The sequence below is a fragment of the Sinocyclocheilus grahami genome, unplaced genomic scaffold (assembly GCF_001515645.1).
Source record: "Sinocyclocheilus grahami isolate Dianchi unplaced genomic scaffold, SAMN03320097.WGS_v1.1 scaffold481.1, whole genome shotgun sequence".
Classification (NCBI taxonomy): Eukaryota; Metazoa; Chordata; class Actinopteri; order Cypriniformes; family Cyprinidae; genus Sinocyclocheilus; species Sinocyclocheilus grahami.
In genome coordinates, this window is record NW_015505660.1 from 853,169 (window position 1) to 866,832 (window position 13,664).

General features: G+C 34.0%; 1 protein-coding gene across 1 annotated transcript in view; it reads left to right on the forward strand.

Annotated features, from left to right (window-relative positions):
* The first annotated feature begins 1,177 nt into the window (after positions 1–1,177).
* Positions 1,178–13,664, forward strand: part of pcsk6 (proprotein convertase subtilisin/kexin type 6) — a 50,094-nt gene continuing 37,607 nt past the window's right edge. Inside the window, exons 1-2 of the mRNA XM_016236117.1 lie at positions 1,178–1,814; positions 2,757–2,874. Of these exons, the coding sequence (XP_016091603.1) occupies positions 1,697–1,814; positions 2,757–2,874 (236 nt within the window). The 5' untranslated portion in view covers positions 1,178–1,696. The remainder of the gene's footprint in view (positions 1,815–2,756; positions 2,875–13,664) is intronic.

A 13,664-nucleotide genomic window follows, 5' to 3' on the forward strand; every position in this document is an offset into this window, starting at 1 on the left:
GAGAAATAACAGAATCATTGATGCAAACTTCTTCAAATATGAGACAAATTGATTCATTTCTGCTGTAAAGTAGCTCTAAAAAGACAGTAGTGTCATTTTTCAGCTCCAGTCAGTTCAGCGTTGATTCAATTCAGTTTTGTAATTGTGTCGATGTAGCATTTGTCAAATTTGAAACAAATTCGATTCAGCAGTAAAGCAGCTCATCATCATCATCATTCAGCTCAATTCAGATCAAGTTGTGTTCTCATCCGATGCAGTCAAGTCAGTAATATAACTGAATATTGAGTGTCTTTTCAAATTTGTGCATTGACATTTGGAATAAATGATGACAGGATTTTCCTTTTTAAGTCAACTATCTCTCTATTTACTTACTGTTAAACACTTGCGCTTCATAATCACTCCTCAGTTCTTCTGCAGTGCAAGATATTTTTTTTTTTAAGATCATCGCATTTTTTTCACAAAAAGTGTGTTTTTTGCCTATGATGTAGTGCTTTGTACAATACAGATTGTATCAAAGCAGCTTCAAAGTACAAAACAGAGAAATAACAGAATCATTGATGCAAACTTCTTCAAATATGAGACAAATTGATTCATTTCTGCTGTAAAGTAGCTCTAAAAAGACAGTAGTGTCATTTTTCAGCTCCAGTCAGTTCAGCGTTGATTCAATTCAGTTTTGTAATTGTGTCGATGTAGCATTTGTCAAATTTGAAACAAATTCGATTCAGCAGTAAAGCAGCTCATCATCATCATCATTCAGCTCAATTCAGATCAAGTTGTGTTCTCATCCGATGCAGTCAAGTCAGTAATAAAACTGAATATTGAGTGTCTTTTCAAATTTGTGCATTGACATTTGGAATAAATGATGACAGGATTTTCCTTTTTAAGTCAACTATCTCTTTAAATTTACTTACTGTTAAACACTTGCGCTTCATAATCACTCCTCAGTTCTTCTGCAGTGTGACACATCAGCCTGCCTGAATTTATTGTATGCATCTTTGATCATGACATTTTAAAACAAAAGGCTTTCGCTTAAATGCTTCAAATTAAGTGCGTAGACAAATATATTACTATTGTTATTATGACAGCCTAGCAACTGTCTTGCAACATTTACATTGAAGGAAGGAATAACTTTTCATGTCTATTTTAAATTCAGCTTTTTTAATAAACCTTTTTTTTCCATCAGTAAAACAAAATATTAAGGAAATCAAAATTGAATTAATCTTGCTTTCTGTCTGAGATTCTCTGCTTGTAAAGGCTTTTAGGCCTGCAATTCAATTTAGCGTAATCATGTATGTGTATATTGTGGTTTCAGCTCTCGAAACTAAATTATATTTACATTTGAGGCACGATTTGTGTATTTTATATTGTTGACCAAAACTTCATGTAATGTTAGCCACAGACTGAATCTATTTAAGCAGTATCACACAAGCAAGGAGTACTGCTGTTGAACTTACTGACGTGATCTTTCCACGTATTTGTCTGTGCGTGAGACTCATGACAGCAGAAGTGGAATAAAGCGACGTGTAGCATAGAGAGCTGCTTGGATGCAGCTGTTGCACTAAATTGAATTAGTGTCCCAAAAACCCCTACAAACGGAGCCTCTCAGATGGGAAGCAAACCAGAATTGTAATTCAATTCCGAAAACCAAATAAACTAGCTGTTGTTCTACAGAGAACAGTTCTCTCTTTCCTTTCTCATGTTATCTTTCAGTCCTCTGATAACCTGGAGAGATGTCCAGCATCTCCTCGTGAAGACGTCGAGACAAGCTCACCTGAAAGCCAGTGACTGGAAAACCAATGCAGCCGGACACAAAGGTGAACAGAACGGAAATGACTTTTCTGCATGATATTTACACCGTTTAAAATGTAGATGTGTGGTGTATTATAATTTATTGTGATTATTATTTGTCACTCATAATGTAAAAAGTGGACTCATGATCAGCTTGATTTTATATGGCACATTTCTGACATGTCAAAACGCATTGTAATATCTTGGTACTCTTGGTAGTATTTTTTTATTTTTAGTGGAATAGAACATCAAGTCATGTTTTTTGGGAATGCATGAGAGTGATTCACTAATTTACAAGGCAAAAAAAAAAATTTGTTTTTTATTCCAAATTTTTATCTTGTTTTCCAATTGAATATACAATTTTCCATAAACCAACATTAATTTATTTAAGATAAAGATAATAAGACTTAAAGAGATAGTTCACCCAAAAATGAAAATTCGTTCATCATTTACTCAAGTGGTTCCAGTTTCTTTCTTCTGTTGAACACAAAAATATTAAGCAAAAAATTAGCACAGAATATTTGAAATTTTGGTAACCAGACAGTTGACGGTAGTCATTGGCTTCCATAGTATGGGAAAAATATACTATGGAAGTCAACGGCTCAGCAGAAGAAGGAAACTCATAGTTTTGGAACAACTTGAGATTCAGCAGATGATTTGGGTGAATGTCTCTTTAAAATCTTTAATATTATGTTCATTTTTCCTTCTTCATTGGCAAATTGTGCAAGGATAAATTTAGTTAAAAATGTTGAAAAAGCTGTGCCAGTAGCTTAAGAAAAGTCAACTTAATTGAAGATATATTCGCTGAAAACAAACCCTACATTTTCAGAAATCTGATTAAGTGTATTTATGTAAAATAAAAATTTTAAATGAATTCTTCAAAATTTTGGGTGTGTGTGTGTGTGTGTGTGTGTGTGTGTGTGTGTGTGTGTGTGTGTGTGTGTGTGTGTGTGTGTGTGTGGTTCTAGTCAGTCATCTGTATGGCTTTGGTTTGGTGGATGCCGAGGCCATGGTGGTGGAAGCCAAGAAGTGGAGAAATGTTCCTCCTCAGCACACCTACAGCAAAACCTCTGACCGCAGAACCCGGTGAGTGAGGAGAAACTCACTTCAGCTTTCACACGGACAAATATAACTCACTTCTACTTTACTCAAATACTTTGAAAGAAATTAATACTTACAGTATATCCACCAAGAATGCATTAAATTAATCAAAAGTGACATTAACAACATTTATAATGTTCCAAAAAAAAAAGTATCTTGTTTTCCAGTACAAATGTTGAAATACCCATAAACCAATGTAAAATTACTTGAGGTTTTTATCAACTGTTTATTTATAAGGCACAACTGTTTTCAACATCGATACTGAAGACTGGAGTAATGATGCTGAAAATTCAGCTTTGCGTCACAGGAATAAATTACATTTTAAAACATATTTAAATAGAAAATAGTTATTTTAAATTGTAATAATATTTTAAATTTTTTCTAGTTTTTACTGTATTTTTGATCAAATAAATGCAGCCTTGGGGAGCAGAAGATAATATATATCTATCCATCCATTCATCTGAATATTCCAGTGAATTAAATACTTTACAAATGAAAGGTGCTTCATCTCATTTGATTATTTTCTCCTTCGATTTGTGCAAACTTAAAGGCGATTGCACATGACCAGGTCTTCTGCGGGTCTTAAAAAGTCTTAGACTTCATATCTGGTCGTTTTGCTTCTAAATGCCTCTTGATTTAAGAAACTTTTTGCACTGGAAAACGAGACAAAAATACTGAAGAAGAATATGTTTTTTGCAGTGTGATCAGAAGATACAGAAATAGTTATTTCCATATTCTAGTTCAATGTTATGAATGAAAGCATAATGGAGATGTGCTGAAAGTTGTATTTTCAATGTGTTGCTAATCCAACTAATTTTCTGCTCTCTACACATTTACATTTAGAGAATATATTGAAGTATTGTGTTTCCTTCAATTTGGTCCTTAAATTTTCCTTACTTGGATCTTCATAAAACCTTGAAGGTCCAAGCGGTCCAGAAACCCAAATGGACGATCCATCACAAATGCTATAAAACCTGCATTAAAAACAAAAGACTCCATGTTATGAAACCGTATATATGCTATCATACCACCCATCACAGTTACTGTCTCATCTCATTCGTTTAAAACACCTTTAATAATGTGGAAAACATCCCCAATCTACTGATCCGTTTCCAGACGCCCATCCTCACATGTGACCCTAATGAATCTGGACGTCTCTGCAACAAATCCTGCTTTTTCATTTCCAGCATTCTGATTGCTGATGGGAATAATTGGAGGCATTTATTTCCATCAGCAGGGCAGGGGTGGGAACTGGAGCATGTCTAAGCGTTATTAGCTCATAATGTGAATCATCATCGGGTCTTGAGAGGGATGGCGTGTCGCGCACTGCTTTGACGGGCGACGTACAATCAGCAGACGTGTCGAGATGAATCACTTGCGCATTCAGTACAACACTTCAATTCTCAATTCAAATCCCCTCGATATGACAAAAGACTCCATGTTATGAAACCGTATATATGCTATCATACCACCCATCACAGTTACTGTCTCATCTCATTCGTTTAAAACACCTTTAATAATGTGGAAAACATCCCCAATCTACTGATCCGTTTCCAGACGCCCATCCTCACATGTGACCCTAATGAATCTGGACGTCTCTGCAACAAATCCTGCTTTTTCATTTCCAGCATTCTGATTGCTGATGGGAATAATTGGAGGCATTTATTTCCATCAGCAGGGCAGGGGTGGGAACTGGAGCATGCCTAAGCGTTATTAGCTCATAATGTGAATCATCATCGGGTCTTGAGAGGGATGGCGTGTCGCGCACTGCTTTGACGGGCGACATACAATCAGCAGACGTGTCGAGATGAATCACTTGCGCATTCAGTACAACACTTCAATTCTCAATTCAAATCCCCTCGATATAACCTCTAAGAGCTCTGAATTACTGAGATATTGTGGCAAGCTACTAGGCTTTATGACAAAGTGTCCATATTTCCAGGAGTATCTCAATTTGTCTGCTGTGCCGCGGTGCTGTTGGATATTGAGCAGACACTTCCTGCATACAAAGGAAGCAAAACATTCTTCATTTTTGTTTGATCCAGCACAGTTTGTATGACAGTTTAGAGGAGTAACTAACTAAAAGTATATTATCATTTTTTTTTAAAGGGGTCGTGAACTGAGAAATTCAAATTCCCTTGATCTTTTGACACATAAGAGGTCATTGTACTATAAAAACATCCTGTAAGTTTCAGAACTCAAAACGTTCCCGTTAGTCTAAAAACAGCTTATATTGAAGTCAATCTGCCAAAACGACGGGTTGTGGAATGTGCCACTTTATGACGTAATAATGAGGCTAAACCCCGCCTCCACAGAAGAAGATCAACGCCTGCTTCTACATCACTGCCTGTTTAGCCCCGCCCACCGATTCACGCATGTAGTGTAAATAACAATGCAGAACATAATGCAGAAACCAAACGATAAAGATGCTCCGAAGACAACAAGACGCTGTGGAAAATCATGTGGCTGTGACAGCGCTGTGGCTGTCAATCAAACACGACTGTTAGCCAATCAATGGACGATCCATCACAAATGCTATAAAACCTGCATTAAAAACAAAAGACTCCATGTTATGAAACCGTATATATGCTATCATACCACCCATCACAGTTACTGTCTCATCTCATTCGTTTAAAACACCTTTAATAATGTGGAAAACATCCCCAATCTACTGATCCGTTTCCAGACGCCCATCCTCACATGTGACCCTAATGAATCTGGACGTCTCTGCAACAAATCCTGCTTTTTCATTTCCAGCATTCTGATTGCTGATGGGAATAATTGGAGGCATTTATTTCCATCAGCAGGGCAGGGGTGGGAACTGGAGCATGTCTAAGCGTTATTAGCTCATAATGTGAATCATCATCGGGTCTTGAGAGGGATGGCGTGTCGCGCACTGCTTTGACGGGCGACGTACAATCAGCAGACGTGTCGAGATGAATCACTTGCGCATTCAGTACAACACTTCAATTCTCAATTCAAATCCCCTCGATATGACCTCTAAGAGCTCTGAATTACTGAGATATTGTGGCAAGCTACTAGGCTTTATGACAAAGTGTCCATATTTCCAGGAGTATCTCAATTTGTCTGCTGTGCCGCGGTGCTGTTGGATATTGAGCAGACACTTCCTGCATACAAAGGAAGCAAAACATTCTTCATTTTTGTTTGATCCAGCACAGTTTGTATGACAGTTTAGAGGAGTAACTAACTAAAAGTATATTATCATTTTTTTTTAAAGGGGTCGTGAACTGAGAAATTCAAATTCCCTTGATCTTTTGACACATAAGAGGTCATTGTACTATAAAAACATCCTGTAAGTTTCAGAACTCAAAACGTTCCCGTTAGTCTAAAAACAGCTTATATTGAAGTCAATCTGCCAAAACGACGGGTTGTGGAATGTGCCACTTTATGACGTAATAATGAGGCTAAACCCCGCCTCCACAGAAGAAGATCAACGCCTGCTTCTACATCACTGCCTGTTTAGCCCCGCCCACCGATTCACGCATGTAGTGTAAATAACAATGCAGAACATAATGCAGAAACCAAACGATAAAGATGCTCCGAAGACAACAAGACGCTGTGGAAAATCATGTGGCTGTGACAGCGCTGTGGCTGTCAATCAAACACGACTGTTAGCCAATCATAGCAGTGGGCGTTTACTTCTGAGTCTACAATCCTCCACGCCTATCCAAACAGAGCGTTCTGATGAGGAGGGTTAAAACAGGACAGAAAACTAAACTAAATTATTATGTTATTTTATCTAAAAATCTTGATAACATTATAAGTGGACCTCAGAGAACAGTACAAAATAATAAAAAGGCAGTTCATGACCCCTTTAAATAGTATCAGTTTTGTTTATGTACTATTTAAGTATATTTTTAATTAGCATTTATTTTTATATTTTACCTTCTCATTTTAATTAGTTTGTTTTAATAATTGTATGTACTTTTATCATTTTTATTAATATTATTTTTATTTATATAGCTTTAATTTAATTTTATTTCACTGAGCTACCAAGACAAAATGTCTAAATGAAGTTTTTTTTCTTTACTATTTAGGTATTTTTTATTTAGTATTTTTTTATATTTTGAATGATTTTTTTTTATATATTTTCAGTTTTCAGTTTTCAATTTTATTGTAGTTTTATTTGAGTAATTTTATGTGTTTTTGTCATTTCAATTAGTATTTCTGTCTATGCTTTAATTATTATTATTATTATTATTTTAGTTTTAGTTTTAATAATTGTAATACTTATTTTATTTCAGTTAGTTGCCAAGGTGAAATTTCAAATTTGTGATTTTTGTTCAAATTTTTGTTCTGTCATTTTAAGTTCAAGTTTTTCTTCTAATATTTATATTTTATTTTAGCTTCATTTCAGCCAGTGGAAATGTGTTTTAATCGTTTTAGTGAACAAAAACATTTTCATTTCAGTAGTTGTTTTTTATTTCAAGAATTTGTAATGTTTATAAATTATTATTTCTTTAATTCTCTTTTATTTCAGTTTTAGTAATGTTAATACGTCAGTATTTCTGTTAGTTGCTATGTACTGCACATTTGCACATTAGTGAGCTTGAGCATTAGTTTTTTTGTTTTTGTTTGCATGAACCTTTTTCGTCTCTCTGGGTCTTGGATGGTTGCATTCTTTCATGCAAACACAACCGTGCCACATTGACACAACACCATCACCTTGTCGGCACAGAAGCGGCACACATCACAGCCGAGCGGCATTGTGTCGCTCACACGGACCCCGGAATGTTTGGCACCGCTTCCTGCAGCATTGTTCCGAAATGGAGTTTGAATGCGCGACTGTTCTGTGTGGCCTAATTTGAACTGTGATATCTCATGCTGGCACGTCCAACTACTGATTTATATTGAAAGGGATTTTCTCTCCTTTCATATCTGGCCTCAGAGGATGTGCTGTCACTGCATTGAAAGGCAGATTATGGTGGTGATCTGTTGAAGGGCATGATGAAACACTGTGACCTTAATGCTTTATACTGTTTTGTTTTAGTACAGTTTTAGAGACTGTACAGTTATAAGCTGCCTTTTTTTCTGATGTAAACAGATGTAAACCTGAAATGGTTATCAGGAGCGATTCATCCTTATCAGCATTCGAACTTGATTATTCATGATATGTAATTTAAATAACATCACATTTATATCCAAATGGTAATTCATTTGCACAGAGTTTGACCCCAGTCTTCAGCGTCACATGATTCTTCAAAAAATCATTCTTATATGCTGATTTGCTGAAACCGTGATGCATTACATTTTTCAGGATTCTTGATGAATATAAAATGGGGAAAAAAAACAACAGCGTTTATTTGAAATAGAAATATTTTGTAACATTATAAATGTCTTGGTGATCACATCCTTGCTTATGAAGATTATTAATTTCTTATATATATATATATATATATATATATGTGTGTGTGTGTGTGTGTGTGTGTGTAAAATTCATGTGCACTATATATATATATATACACATACAGTGCACATGAATTACAGGAAACAATCAAGCACTCAGAAAGTTTGTGTAAAGTTTTTTTGTAACATCTGATATGTACAAATGTAAAAAAAAAAAATAATGATGATATAATAAAAAATAAAAGTAAATTTGATTATAAATAATTGAAAAATAATTAAAATTTTAATTAAAAAAATGTAATACATTTTAATAAAATATATTTGGATATAATGCAACATTTACAATAAAGTTAGATTTTTGGCCCTTTGTATTAAAAAGTTTGGGCACTTCTAGTGTTTATGATAGTAATTGGATAGTTTTATCATAACTGTGCCATTCTGGACAGATGAATAAAAAAAATCATTTATTTTATTTGTTTTCAACTCAAATTTTGATAAAACACAGTCTACACTGAAAACGAAAGTACTTTGTAAAGCAGCGCGATATGAAAACACTGCTATTAATCATCAGAACATACTGGATGCTGAATATACTGCTGTATAGATCAGCATTTCACTGAACTATGCAGTGGTTAATCAGTGCATTAATCATGTGCATTAATTTAAACTTGCATTCAAGCTAGGGCTGTAACTGTTGCATATGTGCTCGTTTTGATGTGCGTCTTTAATGTATTGTGTCGATGGCATCATCTGTCCTCCATCAAGGATGCAGCAGGACTGGATTAATCTTCCTCTGTGTCCGAGTTCACATAATTTGCAATGTGTGTTGAAAGAAATCGATCATCAAACTGATGCAGCAGCTATTGATCGTCTCTCAGCCTCGTGTCTGAGCTGGCTGATGAGATTAAAGACCTGTCAGTGCATCTCTCAATAAACTCTTTAGACACATGTCAAGAATTGCCCTGGGTTAGACAGGTAATTGTTTTTAACCGCTGGTTGATGCTCGAAGTGTTTAAAGTTCTGGGCTGATACCAGAAAGCTTTGGGTTGAATCTTGCAGGAGGCGATGGATTGCTGTGTATGAATGCATCTGCTATTGTACTCGTCCTAATGCTTGAGGAAGAACAACAGGAACTTTACATTTTAGTCTCAGTTCCACAAAACTGTCAACATTATTGATGGTCGAGTGTTGAACATTGGTGCTTGACATCATACTGGTTTTGAACGAAATGAGACTAAAAGTCAAAATTGTCATATTTACTCAAAGCAATAGTTCATCCAGATGAGTTTGTTTTTCCATGGGAAGTGAATGGGTGCCGTCAGAATGATAGTCCAAACAGCTGATCAAAATATCATATAGTCCACACCACTCAGTCCATCAATTAACATCTTGTGAACTGAAAAGCTGCATGTTTGTAAGACGCAAACCCACCATTAATGTGTTTTAATATTAAAGCATCGATTCTGGCCAAAATATTCCATAATAACACTTCCTCCAGTGAAAAATTCCATCTACCGTTGTTGTCTTACATCAAAATCCCCCTGCATATTTGTTTTGGCTTGTAAACGATGCCTGATCTGTGCATATTTCTCTCCTGATTCAGACAAGATTACTTTTTCACTGGAGGAAGCAATATAATTGATTATGAACTCATGTTTTATCCACAGTTTAAAGTTAAAAACGCCTTGATGGATATGTTTCTTACAAACTCAAGATGTTAACTGATGGACTGGAGGGGTGTGGATTACTTGTGGATTATTGTGATGATTTTATCAGCTGTTTGGACTCTCATTCTGACGGCACCCATTCACTGCAGAGCATCCATTGCTGAGCAAGGGATGCAATGCTGCATTTCTCTAAATCTGTTACAATGTAGAAACAAACTCATCTACATCTGGGATGGCATGAAGGTGAGTAAATGTTCAGCAAATATTAATTTCTGGGTGAACTATTCCTTTAAGAATCTCAAATTTAAAGTAGAATGCGTTTACCAGAATGCACTTCTCTCATTCTGACGGCACCCATTCACTGCAGAGCATCCATTGCTGAGCAAGGGATGCAATGCTGCATTTCTCTAAATCTGTTACAATGTAGAAACAAACTCATCTACATCTGGGATGGCATGAAGGTGAGTAAATGTTCAGCAAATATTCATTTCTGGGTGAACTATTCCTTTAAGAATCTCAAATTTAAAGTAGAATGCGTTTACCAGAATGCACTGGTCCATTAAACACAGGCTGGATGACTGTATAACTGGAAAAAAGCATTGAAAATAGTCTCAGTTTGAATGGTAGGAAGAAGTTTGGTTGGCACAAATATTTGGGTTAGACTAGGGTGACCAGATGACCATGATAAAAAACCAGGAGAGGTCAGAGATGTTCTCTTGAGTAGTGCACAATACAAATGAGACCTGGTGCAATTTTCATTATTGTTTTAATACACATATTTCTAAAAGTGAGCATGCTGTAGAAAGTTTAAATTGATATGAATCTGTCAGATGGCAGCCAGTGAAATACTAGCATGTATTTCATGAACACAAATTCCGTCATGTGCATAATTACTCGCATGCACTGCAGATGTTTCCTTACCTCTCCAGATTCAGAGGAAGCAGCAGATGTATTACCAACTGTTCTGTGAACAGGTCAGAAACTGCAGCGCACCAACACTTGTTAACTTTAAAGAAGCAGTTCACCTCGAAATTCAAACGGTGATCATTTACTCTCGCTCATGTCTTTCCAAATCCAAATTGATTTTTTTTTTACTTTTAATTTTTTGTGTGAAAAAAAAAGAAAATATATATATATATATTTTTTTTTTTTTTATTATTATTATTTATTTATTTTAAAAAAAAAATTGAGTTAGCTTTTATTTTTATGTTTTCAGTTTTCATTTTATTTTAGTTTGGTTTTATAAATGGTTTTATTATGCACTTATCATTGTTATTAATTTATTGATTTATTAATTTATATTTATTTCAGTTTTACTTTTAGTCATTTTAATAGTTTGTCTATTTTTGTAATGCATTTTTTTTTGTTCGGTGTCAAGGTAACAGTTCAAATTTTTTTTCAGGTTTTAATTCTTTAAATTTAACTTCATTTAAATTAATGAAAACAATTGTTTTAATAGTTGTAGTTTAGTTAACAATTACAACGGTGTAACTTTAATTAAATATATTTTTAACACTGACATTTTTGTAATTTATTGTCATTGTTATTTTTATTTAAAATATTTATGTTTAGCTTTAATTTGTATATTTCAGTTGTACTTTTAGAATTGTACTCCAACTTGAATTGATTTTATTTCAGTTAGTTGTTAGCTCTAATTTATAGCTATTACAAATGTAGCTATAGCAATTTTAAAATTAAGTTTCAGTTAGTTTCTAATTTTCCTTTTTTTGTTTTTAGATTTTATCTATTGTTTATATTTCATTTTATTCCAGCTTTATTTCAAATAACAGCAATAAAATAATAATTAATACTTTTAGTGCAGACAGTCAGTATTATGTTAGTATTGTTTATGCAGTATTATAATATTTATTAATTTTTCATTTTAGTTTAAGTTTGAGCAATTTCATTCTGTGCTTTCGTTTTTCCATATTTATATTTAGCTTTATATTTATTTCCGTTTTAGTTTGATTAATTGAATTGCTTCAATTCAATTTGTTTTATTTCAGTTACTCCCCAAAGAAACATTTCTCAATTTTATTTGTTTCTATTTAATATTTCATTTTATTCCAGATTTATTTCAATTAACAAACCATTTTTAAAAGTTTTAGTTAACAATTATAACACTTTACAGAATTTACATAATGAAATATATTTTTAAAATAGGAAAATATTGAGAAAATTTTTTAGTAAATGCAAAATGTCTTAATTTTTTTATACATGTTTACAGTAAAAGAAAATTTCAGCTTCAGTTTAAAGTAAAGCACTCTCCTGTCCAACATGCATTTTTAGCGTCCCCAAAACTATCCCCTAATATCAGGTTATTAAAGTAATCGAATTCACAATATCCATTGTTTTATTGCATTTAGTGCTTTAAAATGTGACTTACTGCAGTAAAATGTTGAAAACTGTATATCATTTTCCTAATGTTGCTCCTTACTGTGCTTTGATTTTGTTTATCAGAAAATTGAACAAACAGCCTGATAGCATTGAATATTGAATGTGATGGAAGGGAACGCTGAGGTGGAGTGGTTTTTGCATTCAGATGCATTGTTTTGTTTGCTGATGGAGGAGCAGACTGAGAATCCAGTCTCCTGTCACGCCATCGAAGCACCACGAGTCTGTGTTTGGTGTTGGCTGTGTGCATGACTGCTACGGCCACTGATATTGATCAGAGATTAGCTTTTATTTATAGCGCCTCGCGCTCGGATGGCTATTGAGAGGGAGTTAGCCTGCGCTTCCAATCTCATTAGCTGGGCTGCCATCTATCGATTTACAATCTCATTCCTTTGGCTCTATGAAGTGAAAATGTAAAGGCTGAATGCCATAAACAGTTGTCCATGATTAGATGCATTGCTTGCACTTTTCTCAGTGTCCATTTCTTCCACAGGCTTTTTGAAGCATCTTCATATAAAGTGTGATGATATGGCATAGTGGGTAAAGACCTGCCCAAAATATATTTAAAATCTATGCTATAAAATATATGTTGTAAACGTCGGTGTTGTTTTAGTATTATATTACATTGTATTTATTCATATTTTTTTAATTGGCTTTTAATTTTATGTTTTTTAATTTTAATCTTTGTTTTAGTAGTCTACACTCTTAAAAAATAAAGGTGCTTCACGATGCCATAGAAGAATCTTTTTTGTCTAAATGGTTCCATAAAGAACCTTTAACATCTGAAGAACCTTTCTGTTTCACAAAAGGTTCTTTGTTGGCGAAAGAAGGTTCTTCAGATTATAAAAAGGTAAGAAAGAGATGGTTTGTTAAAGAACCTTTGACTGAATGGTTCTTTGTGGAACCAAAAATGGTTCTTCTATGGCATCGCTTGAAGAACCTTTTGAAGCACCTTTATTTTTAAGAGTGTAGGCATTTAAACGTTTTAGTAATTTTGTTACTAAAACAGAATTGTATTGTGCTTTTCACATTCACTTTATATATACAATATATATATATATATATATGAAGGTTTTTTTTGCCAAAACCTATAATTCAAAAACTTTCAAAAATCATGTTTTTTTATAATGTTATCACGTTTTTATTGTGTTTTATTGTGTTAGTTAGCTGTTTTTAAAGTTATTTTTTAACCTAGTCAAAATAACCCAACTGCAGTTTGATTGAGATTAATTGGAATGCAAATGGAATGAAAAAACATGATTTTTGAGAATTGTTAAAAACTGAGTTATCGGTTTTTGCAAATGAACTCTTCATATATATATATATATATATATACAGTGGGGCAAA